The following is a 19758-nucleotide window of genomic DNA, read 5'->3' as shown; positions in this document are numbered from 1 at the left end:
ACAATTGTATCTGCCTGCTACAAACAGATTTTCTCCATTGCAAACATTTTATTGTCCGCCAAGAACATGCTTTGTTCGTCCTCTTTTTTGTTTGTGAACAATTTTTGCTTACTTTGGTTTTTGTCACGAACATACCTAGTTGGTTACAAACATTTAAGGTTTCCTAAGTAAATAACAAATCATAAACAGTATAGTTTTATATTTATTTATACATTTTAGCAGCAAATAGTGCAACAACACCACATACCGAGTAATACTGAAATTCAACGTATACATTTTAATTATAAGCAAAAATTGATCTGAACGAATCAAAAATCTTTGCAAACACATATTTTATGATTTTAACTGGCAAACGTAGGTATGTATGTACAGAAATGCAGATACCTAATATTTTGTCATTATTACGATAAGATAAACATATTTATATACACATGATAAGACACTAAAAGTTGAGAACGGAAGAAAAAAAGGAAAATACAAAAATCGCTTTGCACAAATGTCTTTCAGCGTAAATTGGTTCGGAAAGGGCTTTCTGAAGAACTAACGTTCTTGTTGTATACATGGGCACTTTGCTTTGCGGTCGTGCCTGCAAGCAAAAAGTTGTGGGTGGGCAACTGAGGAACTCAAAACGTTTTCTGAAGAAGGTTTTCGGAACAAGTGAGACATGCCTTAATAAACACAGTCATGGAAACATTTGGTGAATTGTGATGTTTCATAAAAATGTGGAAGGAATAAAAGATACTGAGTTTTAAATTAAATGATAGTTTGTTCAACTACGAGGATATAAATTTGAATGCTGGTTAATATATGCAATAAAAAGAAAGTAAAGAATTCAGCAAAGCAAAAATTTTGGAATTGATGGAAAGTAATAATATTGTCCAACATTACAAATTATTTTTTAATATAAAGAATTTCATTGTTTATGTCAAGCTGGTATATAAAATACTAGCAAGATTTTGTGTAATAGGACAAGAGGGGAAAAATTGTAACCATAAAGTGTTAGACCACACAAAATCCAGAATTAAATAAAAACCAATATCATATTTGCAATGTTACAATATACTAGATATGGTAACACTATTAAATGAAAAACAGAAATATACTATAAACAGAAATGTGTAGTAAGGTGCATTCAGTTAGTAAAATTACATACAGTAGATGATTATTAGTGATGCTATGCATTCAATCTCTGTGAGATTAATGATGGAACCACCAGTTACTGAAGAGCATGCAGCTTATCACACCATGGTGTAAAAGCTGACTAGACAAGCTGTACGAGTGTTATGTGAGTTTGGGATCTACTTGTTTTTGTTATGCAGTGGTTTGCGGCACGCTTTTTTCGCTTTGTCATCCTTCTTGGGTGGAGGGGCAGGTTCGGCGTGTATGTGTCGCCCGTGCAAACTGAAACAACATAACTCAAGTTCATTCTGTGGTCGTGTGATAAATAGTTTAAATACTGATGGATTATGTTGGTGTTTCCTAACCTTTCATGGGTTGTGGGTTTGTGGTATCCACTTTATCAATGAAATGAATAACCTAATCTTTACCTAGAGCTGTTTTAACATATTTACGTATTTTAATTTATTCACCACTCTGCATCAATTTGACTTTATATTAACAGGGCCATAAGCAGAGGGCTGTGTGTTGCCCCTCAATGGAAAACCTTACAACACAAGCATAAACATATACATATGAAAAAACCTAAGGTAATGTCTAATGTGCATAAATGTGTTCACTAATCACATATAGCAAAAATGAATGAATCACTTACTACTTGTATGTATCTGATCTAATGTAACCAAACACATGAGAGTTTCCTAACATGAATTGTTCCAATATGGGAGCCACCCATGGGTTACGATCAGCTTTAAAAACATTGTTAGGTCCGGTCAATTCCAAGTTACCTGAAATGTGATGAAATTGGTGATTTTACTTTTACTAAGGTATTTTGAATAAGAAGAAACATAAACACTTAATACTCCAAAGGTGTATAAAATCGGCAACTGCCATTTCTATGATCTTGCATATAAAATTTGTTATATTTTTTAGTATCTTATAGTTACTGCAGGTAATAGGCAATACAAATTTTAGATGTTTTTGGTAACTGGTTGCTTTCATCTATTTCAAAAAGAATATTTGCTATGAGTTAATATACTTGAGTAATTAATACTTTTTACCTAGGAAAACCTGCTATAGTTAGTATTCCATACAGTCAAATCAACAAAAGTGTTTTTTTAACTTATTATTTATTCTTACCTAATTCAGGTGGCAGAACTGTCAGTCGATTTCCTTGGATGTGAAGTTCCTTTAATTTTAATAACTCCCCAACTTCTTTGGGAAGTGAGATTAAATCATTGTCTCTTAAACTCAGCTAAAAATTGTTAATAAAAATAAATCAAAGATATCAAATAGCAATACAGTAATTGGGGACATTTGTAAAGCAGGATGTATACAGTTTATATGTAGGCAGGAAGTTTGATATTACTTTGAATTGAGAGATTGTGAATACATGGGTTGGGTTGGCATATTCAAACTAAATTATTTATCTTCACATGGCAACATCAGTCGTGGTAACACAGAAGTTCTGTTTCAAGTTACCACGTTCCACCTATATATGCAGGGGATTTTTTTGCATTTTATTTAACATAGCATATATAGGATGACAATTTAGAACTAATAATGACCACTGGGTTGGAGCAATCTTCTTTAAGTGTGTTGCTCAAGCACACAAATGCCAATAATAACAGCAGCATTGAGCCTTGAACAAAACCTATTGGCGAGAGTAGCATGCAGGGCCACTTAACAATGTACCACATCACAGTGTATCATGATTCATAACAAGTTACAACTTGATAAACTCACCACTTGCATATCTTGCAGTTTGTTAATATTCGCTGGAAACGTCTCAAAATCATTATCAGCGAGATATAATGTACGCAGGGTTGCTGTAAGTTAAACTCATGATGAATTGAATTAAAATACTTTGTTAAATAAAAAATAAACTTTACGAGCACTCTCCTTTCAATTATATATATATTAATTTGTTTTGGGTACATGTTCAAACTAAGTGAGTTACTGTATGTTGGTTGAAAAACCCACTTTTTAACCAATGCTCTTTTCCAAACTTTAAATTTTAATTCATGTTTTACCGAGAAAATAATGTTGTAATTTAAACAATATTTTGATTTGAAATAATATATGATGTTGATGGCGTTTAATGACTGTGCACATTAGAATAATGTGCATCTGAGCATAAGGTGGAGATGGCATTGCCAGATTTTAGATTTTAATGACTTCACGCAGGCATGAAAAGTATAACCAAAACATATTTTTGCAGTGACATAGATTTATGACTCTCTGTGTTGAAATAATGTAGGCACTAGGTAGTATTGCACACAACTAAACTTACTCATGAAAAAGAAATTAGAGGGAAGAGAATTTTCACTGAGGTTGTTGTACGACAAATCTAACATCTCAAGTTTTGCAAACGAACCAAAACCACGAGGTAAATGACTCAATCTGTTCATTCTGAAATTTTTAATTTAGTACAAGTGTTGTACAATGCTGAAAGTGAAACAGCCTAAACATTTATTTTTAATATTTATAGGCTACTAAAAAGACTATAGCATGGTGGGGTAAGGTGGGACACATTTTTATTCTGTTTTCTTGTCCCATTTGGTAGTAAAAAAGAACATTTAAAGAATTATTAAACTGTTTTCGCATGGCTCCCATGGACCGTTGTTAATTGTTTAAAACACAAACAGGGTATTTGAATATTAGGTATCAAAATTTTCTTCATTATTTAATATATATATATATATATATATATATATATATATATATATGTCGAACAAAAACATTGTCTGTTTACCCCAAGTTTAATATCTTCAGTTTCATCAATCCACTTAATGAAGTTGGTAACTCCTCAATATGATTATTGAACAAGTTGAGCATCTCGAGATTAACAAGTTCCCCAATACTTGGTGGGACTGCAGCTAACTTATTGTGGCTCATTGTCAAGTGTGTGACATGTTCCAGCATCACTGTTAGAATAAAATAACCTTAAAGGGCCTAAACACACCCCACGTCACTTTTATTTTTTATGGTAAATTCATAAAGCGACCGTTTTATTGATTCCAAAAATACTTTGCTTATTAAAATTGGTCCAGTATAGGCGGAGATATTCGTCCTCAAACAGTGATCTCTAGCGCTATCTTTTTTTTACTACCAGCTCCGTGATTGTGACGTAGGAACGTACTAGTCACGTGACTGATTCATTCGTAAAAGCGAAACCTGCGTTTTTTTTGTGCTTTTTTGCGTTTTTTTTTTGTTCTCTCGTTTTTCGCTGAAAACACTGCCTCTCGCCTTTCTGAATGAGAGCGGCCACGCTTCAACAATTTTGTTACGTGTTTGTCACGTGGGTAGTACACTTCTCAATTTTTTTCGCCACGCAACTTTCAAATCAGTTTTTTGAATTTCACGGTGTTTGAGCTGGAATATCTTTGGTTATACAGAACCGATTAAAACAAGTAAGGTGTTGTTGGAATTAGAAAAACACACTCTATCGATTAAAGCGAAGTACATTTGGGGTGTGTTTAGGCCCTTTAAGGTGGCTGTAAACAGTATCCGAAATTTGTCCGTTTTGTCTGTTTTGTCCGGATTTCGCTGCAGCAAGCGGAATTGGACACAGGTTTGCATACGACTTCGCATGCCAGATACTGTGTATATGGACAATAACATTGTTAGCCATATCTTTGGCACATATCAATAACATCACGACAGGCGCTGCTCGCACCGAAACCGTTGGTGACGTCACAACAGGGGTAATAATGTTTACTCCCAAAACAAAGCAAAGTTCGGATATACTGTATTTATCATTTGGTGGCGTAAAATTATTATTAATTCTGTTGTTAAGTTTGATTTACTTCCACGGCTGTGCCCATGCATGAGTTGGGTCTACCAATTGAGCAACAGCTTGTTGCAATTTTGTTATAGCAGTTGAAACTAATTTAAATAAAGCAACTCACTCAGTCCAGGAACTTCATTAAGATTTTGAATTCCTCGGTCACTTAGATCAATTACTTTCATTTTCTGATTCTTGGAATCCTCCACTATCTTCTTTAACTTGGACATTGTGATGTTTTCAAGGATATTTTCCAAATATGTCACTTAACCTAAACGGTGGCAAAAATAGAGTTTACAATACCAATACATACAATAAAGATAAGTGACCACACCCGTATGACGCGTAAACAAAAATCTGTTTCTTACAGCACTTTATTCATATTTTAAAGTAAATTATACCTCTTTTTTAAAAAATGTGAAAGCCTATTCGATTTACACTTTAATTACCACATTATGCCGGTTCAAATCATTAAAAGCAACGTAAACATTAACATTTGTACTCACTTGGTTGTCAGTTGTTTCGCTATCGTATTGTTTGCAATCTCCTAAAGCACTTTTTGTCTGGCCTTGTATGTTTCTTTTTTCTTACGGAACAGAGTTCTTCAAAGTTGACTACTTGTTTCTTTTTTAATTCAGAAAAGAGAAGGGGGAGAGAAAACAAAAAAAAACTTTGTGATGTGAGTCAAACGAAATATGTTACACTCGTAAATAACTATTTTAATGTTTCAACGTGAATTATGAATCATGTAATGGCGGATAGTGTCAATTATGTAATGCTACTAATCTTGCAGAGACTTTGTTATTAGGCTTTTATGAAATATATATTGGACGGGGTATGTTAACATTAGTCAGCCTCATTTTATAGGTAATTCTAGGCTGTTTTTACGTCGTTTAACTCGTTTATTACGTGTTCATATTTTTATACAAATGCAGAGTAAATTTTATAATAACGATGCAATATATGAATTAATCTCAATTCTTAATCAATTTTTACTATGGATCGAAAAGATAAAAAGTCGAGTAGTTTTCAGAGACCATACAAACTGAGTCACCAACTGTTATGCATCACTTCCATAAATTTTCAACGTCGTGCCCTTATGGGCTACGTCGAATTGATGCTACAACCCAAGAAATCGGACATCAGAGTTATTAAAGTTAACAGCAAACAATCCCGGATACATCGTGTGTGTGTTAACAACCATGAAGCTACATTTCAATACCAAGATCCATCTCTGGATTTAGCTCAACGAGACCCAAAGTCGCGAAACATTGATGTTTTAAGTACCTGTCATCTCACAGCTGTGGAAAGTGTGGATCCAGATACCGGTTATCATGGAGAAATAACAATTCGCGTGCCACAGGAGGTCTCTAAAACAATAAAAGAGCAGAAACCCCTATGTGTGAGCATGGATTTTACTCTAGAAAACCCAAAGGGGGGAATACATTTTGTTGTACCTGAAGCAGAAGGATCATTAAAAGAAAGAGCTGCCCATCTTTTTACATTTGGCTTGGAAAACTGTGCTCGCCTTTGGTTTCCATGTGTGGATACATACAGTGAACCCTGTACATGGAAACTCGAGTTTACTGTTGAAGATTCTATGACAGCAGTCTCATGTGGAGATTTAGTGGAAACAGTGTACACCCCTGATCGTAAAAGAAAAACATTTCATTATGTGTTGAGTATTCCTACTGCTGCTCCTAACATTTGTCTGGCAGTAGGGCCTTTTGAAATATTAGTTGATCCTAATATGCACGAGGTCACACATTTTTGCCTTCCACAGTTAATGCCTTTACTTGAGCACACAACTGAAACCTGTCATAAGGTGTTTGAATTTTTTGAGGAAGTTTTAAGCTTCAGATTCCCTTATTCCTGCTATAAACAAGTATTTGTGGATGAAGCATACCAGGATACACTACCATATGCTTCTGTTAGCGTGTTCAGTGTTAATTTGCTGTTTAGTAAAATAGTCTTGGATCAAACACCAATTACACGCAAGCACATGGCACGAGCGTTATCAGAGCAATTCTTTGGTTGCTTTATGGCTCGTGAGTCTTGGAATGATTACTGGGTACCTGCTGGCATAGCTGGCTACTTGTATGGGCTATGGTTGAGAAGCACATTTGGAAACAGTGAATACAGAGACTGGATCGCAAGTGAAACTCAGCAGTTGTGTCAATACGAGACCACAGTTGGTCCTGTGGTTTTACACAACACAGGCAAGGATTCGTTTTTAGGTCGCCATTTTCCCCATCAACACCCTCATACTGTGTCACCTGCTTATTACAAAATGATGAGGTGTAAATCACACTTGGTTATGAGACAAATCGAAAATCGTATTGGGCCTCAATTGCTACTTCAAGCTTTTAACAAGCTTCTGTCTTTGGCCAACACCTCAGCTCAGCAGAAAGTAATAAGCTCAACATGGTCTACAATGCTGCTTTCAACTGCAGGGTTTCTTAAATCCACTTACTCAGTATCAGGCAAAGATATCTCAAACCTAATAGACCAATGGGTGCACAAAGGTGGTATTGTTAGGTTCAACAGCAAGTTTGTTTTCAACAGAAAACGAAACACAGTTGAGCTGGATATCAAGCCTGACATTATAAACAAAGGAACACAGAAATATGTCGGCCCATTAACAGTTCGTGTGCAGGAATTAGATGGTTCCTTCAACCACACAATACAAATTGAAGAAAATACTACAAAACATGATTTACCTTGTCACTCCAAAAGTCGGCGTAATAAACGTAAGAAAATTCCTTTATTGAACGGGGAAGAGGTGGATATGGATTTGTCCTTTATGGATCCAGACTCACCGGTGTTGTGGATCCGAATCGACCCAGATGTTAACATACCACGACTGGTGAATTTTGAGCAGCCAGACTACATGTGGCAGTACCAACTTAGATATGAAAGGGATGTAATTGGTCAAAGTGAAGCCATCGGTGCATTGGAAACATTCTCAACTCCAGCAACAAGAAATGCATTGACAGATATCATTGAGAATGAACATTACTACTACAAAGTACGCATGCAGGCGTGCAAAAGCTTGGCAAACACAGCTAATGCAATGGTCAACACATGGACCGGCCCTCCTGCCATGTTAAATCTATTCACACGTTTTTTCTGCTGCGATACTTCACCCCCCATTGTTCGAATGAATAACTTCTCTAACTTTCAGCAATACTTCCTACAGAAGCAGCTACCTGTGGCAATGTCAATGCTCCGTAACACACATGGTGTTTGCCCAAAAGAAATCCTGCACTACTTGTTTGGTTTGATTAAGTTTAACGATAACTCAAAAAATAAATATTCAGATAATTATTATAGATCTGCACTCGTAGATGCTCTTAACAACACCATCACTCCTGCAGTGACATTGCAGTCAGACCAGAAAGTAACTGCAGATTCCATGCCTATGGATATCCACACTATAGTGGATGAAGTGACACGATTCCTAAATCTTGAAAAGCACTTGCCTTCTTATAGATACACTATCACTATTAGCTGTCTAAGAGCCATCAGAAATTTGCAGAGGAATGGTCACCTACCTTCTGACATTGAGCTTTTTAAAAGTTATGCTGCACCTGGATTTTTCAGGGATGTCAGACTTGCAGCTGTAGGGTGCTTAGTGGATGTAATCAAAGCCAATAAAAATGTGGATGAGCTGCACTGGTTGCTGGATTTAGCAAGGGAAGATAGAGTTGCAGAAATTAAATACGGAATCATTCGTGCTCTAGTGAGAAATCCACCATTTCAGAAGGGTGATAAGTCGCTACTTAACAACGCAGAGATTGTGGAGAAATTGTGGTCTTATATAAACCATGAAACTTTTTACGACCCACGCCTTAGATGCGAGGCCATTGATTTGTATTTTAAACTTTTCGGTAAAGGTCGTCCGCAATGTTTACCCGCTCCACAGTTTGGAGTCGTGGTCAATTTAAAGGAAAAGCGAACTCAGATTAATCCCAACACTGCCCATGATAAACGAGGATATGAAGGTCATGATTATCCCAGGTTAAAGCGACCTACATCAATGCCCATGTCTTCATACGGGGAAGATCAGTCAAATAAACTGACCATGAAAATTAAACTTGGTGGTCCGTCACGCAGCAGCAGTTTGCTTGACACTGATGATGTTCTTGCAGCACAGAGTCTGTTGTCGTTATCCCACGGTGACATTCCCTCAAGGCCTTCAACACCGGGTGGAGGTAATGAGCCATCCTCGTGGCAGATGTCGCCGAAGTTTTCTGGCGGAGACTTTTCTCTCTCGTCAACACCAAACATGATGCATGGCCACTCCTCCATGCCACAACTTCTGTCTAAAGATAAGAAGAAAAAGAAGAAACACAAGCATAAACATAGACATAAGCGTGGAGACAGTGACTGGTCATCACCTGCCACACCTTCCAGTTCAGTTCACTCACCATTTGCTGCAGTGAATTCTCCACTGGAATAGATTCTGGCCAACATTTACTTTATACCAACTATGTTATGTGTGTAATGTTAACATCTTGTCTAAAATTCTTAGCTTGTAATATTTTGATTTGCATTAATGGTAAACCTCGTTTCATAACCAGATTAATTTGTTAATGGTGAAATTTTTTCTCTGAAATAATTAATTTTTTTATACCAACCATTGCCAGTTAATTTTACTCATATTCGAATGTGCTTGCTAGTAAAATTGTTTTATAATGTTCCACTTTATTACTTTAAGCGAATAAATCTGGTACCACAGCTTCTATTTACCAATGATATTCCGTTTTGTATTATGATAAATAGTTGTTGCAACCATTAAAATGCATAAAACTTGTCTTTCAGAATGAATGTTGTTCATACATAAATGTACAGCTCGCTGATATTTTGTTACCCAAACTTTTTGGTAGGCTAGGATCATTTTGTAGATAACAATTAACGATGGCTTCAAGTACTAAATCTGAAGGTACGTATGTAATACATATATTTTCATTTTAAATGTGATATTGCTGTTTGCCGAAGTCCATCACTAATACTGCAATATCACTTAATTGACTTTGAATGTATTATTTCAATGTTTGACTTTTTTCAGAAGACGTTCTAACATCCGAAATGATCTTATCGCGTTCTGGGGAATTTGAAATTGAAAGTGTGGAAATTCTCTATTTTGATCACAAACACATAGTTGATCTTGGGGCTTTATTCAAATGCAAGAACCTCTCAAGACTGGATGTATCATACAACCAAATATCAGTTATTAGCGCTATGAGGGGTCTAAAACAACTAACCTACCTAAATATTTCTTCAAACCGTATCACAAATTTAGGTGAGAAGGTCTAGTAATTGTTTATGATGTTTTCTGTTTAAAGATTTTTATTATATATATTTTTAATAACTACATTTTGCAAGTAACCGAAATAATTGTTAATATAAGTGTGTTTAAGTGACAACCTAACAACTTCAACCAGTTTTATGGCCCAATACAGATTAAAAATGCAAAGATTAGTATGTTACTTTTTATTTGTAGTGTACTGTTTATGGTTAAACTTAAACTGACACCCCCTCTATATTTTTCAACCCCTTTTTTTTATTTTTCTCTTTTTAGACCCTTTAAGTGGCATGGAAAACCTTGAGGAATTAAATGCAGCAGGTAACATGATTGGTAGCATGGATAGACTCAAATGCTTGTGCAGTATCGCCAGTTTAAAAAAACTTCGGCTTTATGATGGGATCAAAAAGCTTTCAAACCTTGTGTGTGATAACGATTTGTATCATAAATCTACACTGAAGATGCTTCCACAGTTGATGATGCTTGATGGTGAGACATATTACTATCGAATTTACTATTTTTGATTAATATTGCCCTAACTAAATTCGTGCTAACTTTAATTTATTAGTTTACTTATCTTTGCAAAGCATGGCAGCTTCATTTTATTATATATGGCTGAAACATGTACATTTTGTATTTACAATCATTGAGCTGGTTATTTGATTTAAAACATTCCAAGCACTGATAAATAATGATTGCATGTTCAAAATAATATATCATTAAAGGTGAAAGGGTTAAAGGTCCTGGAAGTGACCTCTACAAGATCTGCCAAGAACTTGATGAACAAATAAAATGTAAGTTCATGTTACACTAGCTGTAGCTGGGTATTCATATCGTATATTCAATTATGTGGATCAAATGTATACATTTCTATGGCAGAAAAAAATTATTACAAGAACCTGATATTAATATTACCTTACTTGATTTTTGTTTTATATATATAGCTCTTTATCACGAACCATATTGTCCGTGCAATTCATGCAAATTAGGTAAGAGTACGCCAGGTAAGTTATATGTGTGCCAAGTGTGGTAGGCAAGTTTGCATTGGTAGTAGACAACTCTTTTCTAATGCTTTTACTTTTCTTTATTATCCTGGTGTTGAGTGCAAATTTTCTCTTACTCTTAACCTAGAAATCATTTTATTTTTGCCCTAATATCTTAACTTTTTCCTGAGCTGTCTGTGTCTGTTTTAAAAAAGTATTATTGCCAGTAGGTTCTTCAAATTGTAGGCATGAGAGAAAATAAGTCACTCGCAAATTACCCATTCCTATGTAATAACTCATTAACATAAACAACTTGTATAAAACAGAACACTCATGTTATAGCTTCTGAAGTCGCACCACCACACAAGGATAAATCAGTGAAATTCATTGTTAGGCTCTCGCACAACAGTATTATTATAACCCTTCAGCCTATTCTACTTAATCTAAATAAAAAAGCTGCTTTCATCTGTTAGCACACATGTGTTCAAAACATTCCCACTTTTGTACACAGGTGTTCAAAAAGGTTCCCAATTTTGTACACGTGTTAAAAAATGTTCCAAGTTTTGTACACAGATGTTAAAAAAAAAATCTGAATTTTTACACAGGTGGTCGACCATTTGGTCCAGTAGTTGAACGACCATTACCAGGTCCATGGTTTGATTCCAAACAACTAACGTTACCTGAAGTCCATACAAGTTCAAACAATGATATTATGGAGTTCCAGAAAGTTCTATGTGAGTGTAAGAAAGCTGATGAAACCGCAAGTGTAGTGTTGGATCAGTTCAAAACAAGAATGACAACATAATAGAAAAGATGAACTGTTTTTTTTAAAGTAATAATTTTTTTAGAAAATTCACTGTGAAACCTTTTTAATCTTTTAACACGGTGCCTTTGAACAATGTACTGCTGTTAAGTTAAATAACTTTTAGTTTTATACTTTACACTTTTGCATGATAACCTTGAACTTAGTTTTAGTGTAACTTACTTATTTCAATGTAACTGACAAATATTTGGTGCATAGAAATTTATTTGATAATCAAAATGAGGTTTTGTCGTCAAGATCATAGTGTGAAATAAATCGTCGCCTTAAAATAGGTGTAAATAATTTGTTTATTTACTGATTTTGCACACATGAAAGTAAACCGCATCAATGTTACGAAAATTGCTTTACTATTTGTCATTGTCGCTCACTGAAGTCTCCAGTAAATCCAAAAAGCGCTTAAGAGTTAGCCAACTCCCTTCGACTTGAAGTTCGCCTGCCGCGTATGCTGCGACAGCATTTCGTTTACCAACCAAAACGTTTTTCCACACTTCTGAAGATACAGTAAGTTTTGCATCAAGCGACGCCAGAACGGCATTCACTCTATATTCAGCAATGCAGTGTCGTACAGTGTAGCTGAACGTGGTGTCTGTGTCTGGAAAACTGAATGCGACAGTAAAGGTTTCTTCATCGTTACAAGCTTCCGCATTAAATCGGAACGGTAGGAGTCTCATTATATCACTGATGCCCATTCCAGCCACAGTTTGTCGCATGCCCAACGGAGACATCGTGATTTTTAAACCGGAACTGATCTCCCGAGCACACGTGAGATAGTAGTTACGTCCGTTGGCGCTTTTCATCATGGTAGCGAGCGACTGCAATGCTTCTACGTATAAGAGCTTAGCTTGTTCATATTCTTCGCTTGCTGGATCAGCTGCCTTTAACGCCATGCTGGAAAGTTCCAAGGCCCACTGCAGTTCGTTGTGCAAGTGATAACCTGTTGCGTTCAAATTTTTTGACGACTTTGCGAGACAGGACGCCGCTGTGTTTAACATTTTCATAGGACCGCTTACATCGCCTAAATCAGATTCCAACAAAGCATTAAAACGATTTGCTTTTTCCTTTTTCGATAGCGGGCTTAAATTAACTGGATCGCCATCAAACCATCCGTTCAGACTGTCATAAACGCCTCTCACTGACCATTCCACGGTGCCATAGAACTCTTGCAGGTAAGGATGCGTGGCAAGTACATTTGGCAATCGAACCTGTTTAACAATGTCGTCCACTTCCCATCTCTTATTAATAAAACGAACAGTTTGATCATAGACGAACTGAATTGCATCTCGGTACGAGGTAATTGTATCGTAAATCTTTTTTTCGCCAACTAATGGTCTGGTGTGACTTGGAACCATATACTCTGCTTTCAAATCACGAACGATGTCCAAACTATTAGCCCACTGCCTGCAATCCCTTGCTGGCGCACCCCGTATTGCATATAGATTTGGAAAAGCTTCGTAAATATTATCAGCAGGAAGAACAACTCTTGTGTCTGGAAGCCACACTGTAGTTTGGTCATCCGATTCGCCAGGTGTATGTATTAGCTGAAATGTAATTCCTGCATAAGATAGGAAACTGCCGTTAGATATATATAAACAAAGACAACAAGGCGGTAACACATGGACACATACTACGCAATATACAGTGTACATGGTAACTGGCATATGTCAATCACGATAATTAACGATTGGGCGGCTAAAAATATGATATATATTTAACTGTTTACAATTACATCGTACTATTTAGCAAAAAAAACAACCTGCGAGATTGTATGTCTGCTTATTCTGGTATGTGTGCGTGGGCGGTGTGACGTTGTAGCTTATATCTCGTGGAACCATTAGCTTAAACCCGATACCCGCGTTTATTGCCTCTTTCCCGTGGTTCAGGAAGGTACCAAACTGTCTACTGCCACGAAAGAACCCGTATTGACTTATGGTGTCTGTATTATACAATATAAGTCATTTATTCCCATATAAATATAATGCAGTACTTACAGAAACGAGTCAGTTCATAGTCCAATGACGCATGTGCGTAAATATTAACAGAAGGATTTCCTGATTCCGCCGCTTGATCTATTAACCCGTCAGCTCCGACTAAATGATCTAAAAGCAAAATTACAACAATACATTTTATGCAGAAAACATACAACTATATAACCTGCGTGGAAATGCGTTAACACGATGCCTTTCAATGGTTTGTTTGTGATCTTTCTGAACTCCGCCATTGCTTGCAAAGCCGACTCTTTGCTTTCGGTCGTATCAACGATAATTATGCCATCAGTCCCTGTAATAAAATTAGCAAATCAATATTCAGTAAGTTAACGTATCCAAGAGTTTTAGTAGATATAAGATATTTCCCACCTTCCAGCATTATCATATTTGCAATAGCGTAACCAATAGCAACGTAAACGCCTTCTGTAACTTTCTCCACACGAGCGACATTAAATTTCTCGGAGTGTTTTTCCAAATCAGCCAGCGCTTTAATTGATGTTACGACCACTTGATCTTGTTTTGCAGAATGCCTTCGGCCTGATTTGTACCTTGCATAATAAGCAATGGCAAGTACAGCAATAGTTATCAGTAATTTGTTTGGCATGGTAACAGCCAACAGTAGTTCATAGGAACTGTCACAGAAATACGTATGTCTTATTAGTTGGTTAACACCTGGTAATGAACTAACACCAATGGTCCTGATTGTGTATTGAGCCGTCATACATGACTAGATCTGTAGTAAGCCTACAGTCCTTTTTACCGGAGGCAAATGCGTCTGTGTAATGTTCTAACTCTGCGTTCATTCAACTTATTTGCTATTTCCAACTTTGCTTGATACAGTCAATGTATATTACAGTCGTCTGTCCAGTTAGTCGTTCATAAAAGCCGTGTAAAATTACTTTAAACTAAAGCCTTCAGCTTGCCTTGCCTGTGGTTTCTAGACACGCAGCGTAAATTGAAACTCGCAAAATCGGTCTTGCGAAACGAATGCCAGGGAATTTCAGCGACATAACAAACTGCGCTGCGCACAATACTGGAAACCTTCTTGATTGAAGGGCTTGCGTTTTCAAGTGACTGTTGCCCCTTTTGCATTGGATGTCAAGAAAAACATGTTACGGGCTGCTGACTTGGCAAACAATTGTAACGATCGACGTAGGACGCTAACCTCTCGTACACCATGATTAATAATTAATCTGCTTTCTGGTAGAAAAAAATGAATCAATATTATCACTTATTTTTCCTTGCGTGTCAGGACAACTCCAGGGCCATACCACATGTGTTCCATTTTTTATCCCAATCCACCTTGTACTGCAGATATGAACATTACAATATGGATGGCAGGGGTAGAGAGTTATATTACGTCTTACATTAAATAGCAGCATCAAGCGTCCAACCCAACGTCTCTACTAACTTTGCTCCAATCCAATATGTTCTAGTTACGATCCGTGCACTTTATAATGTCCCATGACGAGCGGTTAATTTTGTTTGTTATTTCAATCTGTAGGCAGTGGTTCGCGCTTGGTCACCTTTAGCGCATTCTGTCCAAATATTCTGATCGTGTTTTAAACAATTGCCAAGGGTCTGTAGGAGTCGTGAGGATTCAGTTTCCTAATTTCTGAAATGTTCTTTGTATACTATTAAATGAGACGAGAAAATAGAACGAAAATATGTCCCATCTTGCCCCACTTCTATCATGTTTTTAAGGGTCCAGTGCCTCGGTAACGCACTACAACGCTGCATGACACTGGATATATCGTAGAAAATGATGAGGACTTTTTCGTACACAAGAAAAAGGATGTTGTACGGGTTACTGATGGAATATACTTAACAAGAAGCTTTTCAAAGGCGATGATCGAAGGTATGGTGTAATTACTATAGCAGTGTGAGGCAAGATGGGACATTTTTTTATTGTCATTTCTTGACCCATTAGTTAGTAAATAAAGAATATACATAACTATACAGCCACACCCCCACGACTTTAAAGAAGCGTAAAATCACTACCAGGAAAAATAGGATTCTTTGCTAGCGGTATAAGTGTAGGTGGAGATGGGACACCTTTAGCACATAATATCCAAATGTCCTGATCGTTTTTTTAAACAATTAACAACGGTCAAAGAGTTGTGGGGATATAGTTTTATAATTCTTTCTTGTTTACTACTAAATGCGACGAGAAAATACAGTTAAAAGGTGTTCCATCTTCCCCCACCCTCCTGTATATCCCATCTTACCCACAGTAGCCTACTATATATTTACCATGTTGTTGTTATGTTTTATTTGTAAATGCGCAGTCGATTCTCATTTAATTGAGAAACAAAACTCGTACAGCTTGCCCAGTCCATGTAAGCGAGCCACACAGTGTAAATTCAATACCAATAGGCAATCGTGTGAATCGCATGGCATTGGAATTGCAATAGGCTGATTTAACAATGCTTAAAACCTTTCTTGGTCCAAGAGCCTGTTTACTTTTTATTACTTCTATGTATCCATTGGCATGAGAATAATTTATGTCGTAATAAACATTGCTACAAATTACTTTAGTTTAAGTCAAACAGTTTGTAAACGGTCGGCGCAGAACTTTCGTCTCTCGTGCGACGTGTTTAATGATTAATCTATTTCTCTTGCTTTACCATTTCACAGCGAACAAAATACGTGATCAGCTTGTCGTTAAAAGTTTGGCACACTGCACGTTAGGATATAGTTAAAAGGCTTTAAATGCAAGTTCTATAGTGCTTTTATCTACAGAAGTAAGGCAATAATGTCGACCCTTGCGAAGCTGGGTGCGTTAGCCATTCTACTGGCGATCGGTTATCATAAGGTTTTCAAGGCACCAGCGTCTTTAAAACAAAGCCATGTACAGCAAGATGATGTTTTGACAAATGAAATGGATTTGAACGCACAGAATAAGGAAGTAGTTATAACAGTTACTGATGGAGTATACGTAGCAAGAAGCTTTTCAATGGCAAATATGGCGATGATCGAAGGTATGGTGTAGTCATGTTGTGTGAACCACAGCCGCAATATAGCCATGGAACATGCCAATATTAATGTAGCATTAAGCATGTTTTTTTGTAGTGCTTTTGCTCAGAACTGTAAACCAAAAGCCCTTTTTATAAAATAGTCAGGTTTCTCAACTAAAACTGCGACATACAGCGCTTAGCGTATCTAGAAAATACAGACTATGCAGCGTTCTTTTTCTTAAACAATCAAACCGCCTTGCTACGCTGCGGTGCCGGTGACTAAGCATTTCTATAAAAAAAAACTCAAACTAGCTCACATCCCACCGTCAACCACAAATCCAAACCTATAAAGCTATGTAATACTCTTTATTTTCTATATTGGCCAGCGGTTAGTATCTAGTACTGTGGGGTAAAATAGGACACTCAGTTAGCACCTATAACCTAAATCATATACTTCCTAATTATGTCTTGAACAACTACAACATCATTTTGGAGTTGCGGGGATCGGGTTATATGTTTATGTAAATACTTACCAAATGGAACGAGATAAAGGGCATGAAAAGTTCTATCTCCCTCACTATACATACATACAAGTGTGTTCTTATTTACACTTCACATTTAGCACAAACTATATTCAATTGCCAGGTCGAGATGGGATAATTATTGTCGATTCTACTTTGGGTCCTGAATCTGCTTTAAAAGTTCTTGCTGCCTTCAGAAACATCACTGACAAACCAATTAAAGCAATTCTAGTCACACATTTTCATGCAGGTTGTTAAAAAAACGTTTTTTTTATAGTTACGTTTTGTTGACAAGGCATTTATATTGTGAATCATTAAACAGATCATACTGGTGGACTGGATGCTGTTCTAGAAACTGTAGAGAAAGGAATAGATGTGTATGCACATAAACTTACCAAAGATCAATTATCGGAATCTTGTAAGGATTCTTATTTTACCGAAAATTTAATCCAAAATACTTCTGCGTGATACTAATACGGTTATATATTTCGAATTTAGCATTTTTCACATTTTGTAATTATGTTTGAAGTTCTCACGAGACAGGGGGCGACGGAACGAACATCCCGACAGTTTGGAATGAAGCTACCATCTTCCAAGGTACCCAACTTTACTTTTACAGCTGTGCACCCAACTCATACTTTCGATAAAGAACTAACTCTGAATATAGCGGGTGAGTAATATGAGAAGCTATAAGTGTTGACAACGTAATGTAAGTATGGAATACTATAGGGGTAGTGCTAAACAGCGGTTTGATATTTTAATAGAATCGATTTATTTTCCAATATAGGAGTAAAAATCCAGCTCTTCCATACTCCTGGTGAAACAAACGATCATTGCAGCATATGGTTACCTGATAAAGGTGTCTTGTTTTCCGCTGACAACCTTTACAGCAGTTTCCCCAATATATATCCTGTGCGTGGTGAGATACGTGAAGTACGACAATGGGTGGAGAGCCTGGACTTCATACGTTATCTAAAGCCTGAATATTTGGTTCCTTCACATATGGATCCTGTAATAGGGAAGGATGAAGTTTGGAAAACAATCACGACGTATCGGGATGCCATGCAGTTTGTATACGATCAGACCATTCGATGCATAAACAAGAATATGCATTTGGATGATATTGTTAGAACTGTACGACTACCAGCTCATTTAGAAGAACAAAAGAGTTTGCAGCAGTGGTACGGGACAGTAGAGTGGTCGGTGCGGAGTATTTATGGACAGAACCTTGGCTGGTTCACCGGCAACCCGGAGGACTTGACGCCACTCAGCTCCCAGCAAAGAGCTGAGAAGTTTAACACATTGCTCGGGATGAGTGGACAGAACAGCATACAGAACATGTTGCAAAGTGCAGAGGAAAACTTACAGTTATCGTATTCGCATTTTGAAAATAAGGGCGTCTACTTATGCGTAGAAGGACAGTGGGCGTTGGAGATTTCGGCAATGGCGTTACGACTTACGAAACCTGGAGAAGCAATGTATGAAGAGGCAAAGTCTGCAATGATCAAGGCGCTTAAACACAAAGCTAAAGGCACAAGTAACTGGACGGCCAGAAATTACTATCTATCTTGTATCGTGGAGCTTGATGGAAGTGGTATAGTACTCGACATGACCGAAGTAAAGGAATCGTTTCTCTCCAAAGTTTACATTGAAGATATAATGTCAACGTTTCCACGACGATTTAAAGCAGAAGGATGCGACCCTAAATTCAAGCAATCAGTTCGGTTTCATTTTAGTGATCTTAAACGAGACTTTGTTTTCTTGGTACGTAACTGCATATGTGAGTTTGTGCAGATGAAGAGTCGCATGCCGGACTCGACTGACGTCACGCTGACAATGACGTCAGAGGTTTGGAGAGATGTCATAAAGAAAACTCGCAGCGGATTTTCTGCTTATATGGCTGGCGACATAGTTATCGAAGGCGGAGTTTTAAACTTCAAATCTTTCGTTGCTTTGTTCGACTAAAACAAAAATCCTTAATTCCTATACCGCATGCAATCTCTTTATTTTGCCTTTTGCTAAGAGTAGTTTGCTTTACATTTTTTTTGTATTCTCGCGCGAGTGTCTGCTTACCACCAGTCTATAATATGACGCTTTAAGATACAATAAAGATGATTAATTTATATCGTTATATAAAAGTACCAAATCGAGATCAATTTTTAGCGCTCTCCAATTTATACGGTAATGTTTAGAGTTTTACTGTTCGTCAAATAAAGCAAGAAAATGTCAGAAAACATGAGACACACACAGCATCACGTCGATTTAACTTGATCGCAGC

The 19758-nt window shown here is 36.9% G+C and overlaps 5 protein-coding genes across 10 annotated transcripts; 3 read left to right on the top strand and 2 right to left on the bottom strand.

Annotated features, from left to right (window-relative positions):
* Positions 1-184: 184 nt before the first annotated feature.
* LOC149736390 (ras suppressor protein 1-like) lies at positions 185-5543 on the bottom strand. The gene is made up of 9 exons (XM_089876821.1): positions 5410-5543; positions 5028-5174; positions 3872-4043; positions 3410-3528; positions 2863-2945; positions 2257-2371; positions 1772-1904; positions 1303-1401; positions 185-586 (listed from the first exon to the last, which is right to left on the bottom strand). The coding sequence occupies exons 2-9, from the start codon at positions 5131-5133 to the stop codon at positions 541-543; spliced, it is 873 nt and encodes a 290-aa protein (XP_089732947.1). The 5' UTR covers positions 5134-5174; positions 5410-5543; the 3' UTR covers positions 185-540.
* Positions 5544-5678: 135 nt separating this feature from the next.
* On the top strand, positions 5679-9729 carry LOC149736389 (transcription initiation factor TFIID subunit 2-like). Its single transcript, XM_089876790.1, has one exon. It carries the CDS (start codon positions 5901-5903, stop codon positions 9363-9365), a length of 3465 nt encoding a protein of 1154 aa, XP_089732916.1. The 5' UTR covers positions 5679-5900; the 3' UTR covers positions 9366-9729.
* Positions 9726-12356, top strand: LOC149736388 (leucine-rich repeat-containing protein 61-like). Of its 5 annotated transcripts, none has more exons than XM_089876823.1 (6): positions 9726-9848; positions 9978-10208; positions 10488-10700; positions 10937-11005; positions 11156-11215; positions 11800-12299. In XM_089876823.1, exons 1-6 carry the CDS (start codon positions 9824-9826, stop codon positions 11997-11999), a joined length of 798 nt encoding a protein of 265 aa, XP_089732949.1. In that variant the 5' UTR covers positions 9726-9823; the 3' UTR covers positions 12000-12299. The 5 variants fall into 5 exon arrangements, with proteins under 5 accessions (XP_089732949.1, XP_089732950.1, XP_089732948.1 ...); XM_089876824.1 differs by having other exon boundaries at positions 9975-10208; positions 11156-11200; XM_089876822.1 differs by having other exon boundaries at positions 9975-10208.
* Positions 12204-14879, bottom strand: LOC149736387 (uncharacterized). The gene is made up of 5 exons (XM_089876797.1): positions 14372-14879; positions 14169-14294; positions 14006-14113; positions 13771-13950; positions 12204-13569 (listed from the first exon to the last, which is right to left on the bottom strand). The coding sequence occupies exons 1-5, from the start codon at positions 14721-14723 to the stop codon at positions 12365-12367; spliced, it is 1971 nt and encodes a 656-aa protein (XP_089732923.1). The 5' UTR covers positions 14724-14879; the 3' UTR covers positions 12204-12364.
* An 828-nt stretch (positions 14880-15707) lies between these two features.
* LOC149736386 (uncharacterized) lies at positions 15708-19714 on the top strand. 2 transcript variants are annotated; one of them, XM_089876802.1, is made up of 6 exons: positions 15708-15860; positions 16745-16983; positions 17605-17730; positions 17803-17898; positions 18010-18150; positions 18268-19714. In XM_089876802.1, exons 2-6 carry the CDS (start codon positions 16758-16760, stop codon positions 19443-19445), a joined length of 1767 nt encoding a protein of 588 aa, XP_089732928.1. In that variant the 5' UTR covers positions 15708-15860; positions 16745-16757; the 3' UTR covers positions 19446-19714. The 2 variants fall into 2 exon arrangements, with proteins under 2 accessions (XP_089732928.1, XP_089732927.1); XM_089876801.1 differs by lacking the exon at positions 15708-15860 and having other exon boundaries at positions 16632-16983.
* Positions 19715-19758: the final 44 nt, after the last annotated feature.

This window comes from Ciona robusta, chromosome 4, assembly GCF_009617815.1.
Source record: "Ciona robusta chromosome 4, ASM961781v2".
In the NCBI taxonomy this organism is placed as follows: Eukaryota; Metazoa; Chordata; class Ascidiacea; order Phlebobranchia; family Cionidae; genus Ciona; species Ciona robusta.
Note: the sequence above shows the minus strand (reverse complement) of the source record. Positions and strands in the feature narration are given on the sequence as shown.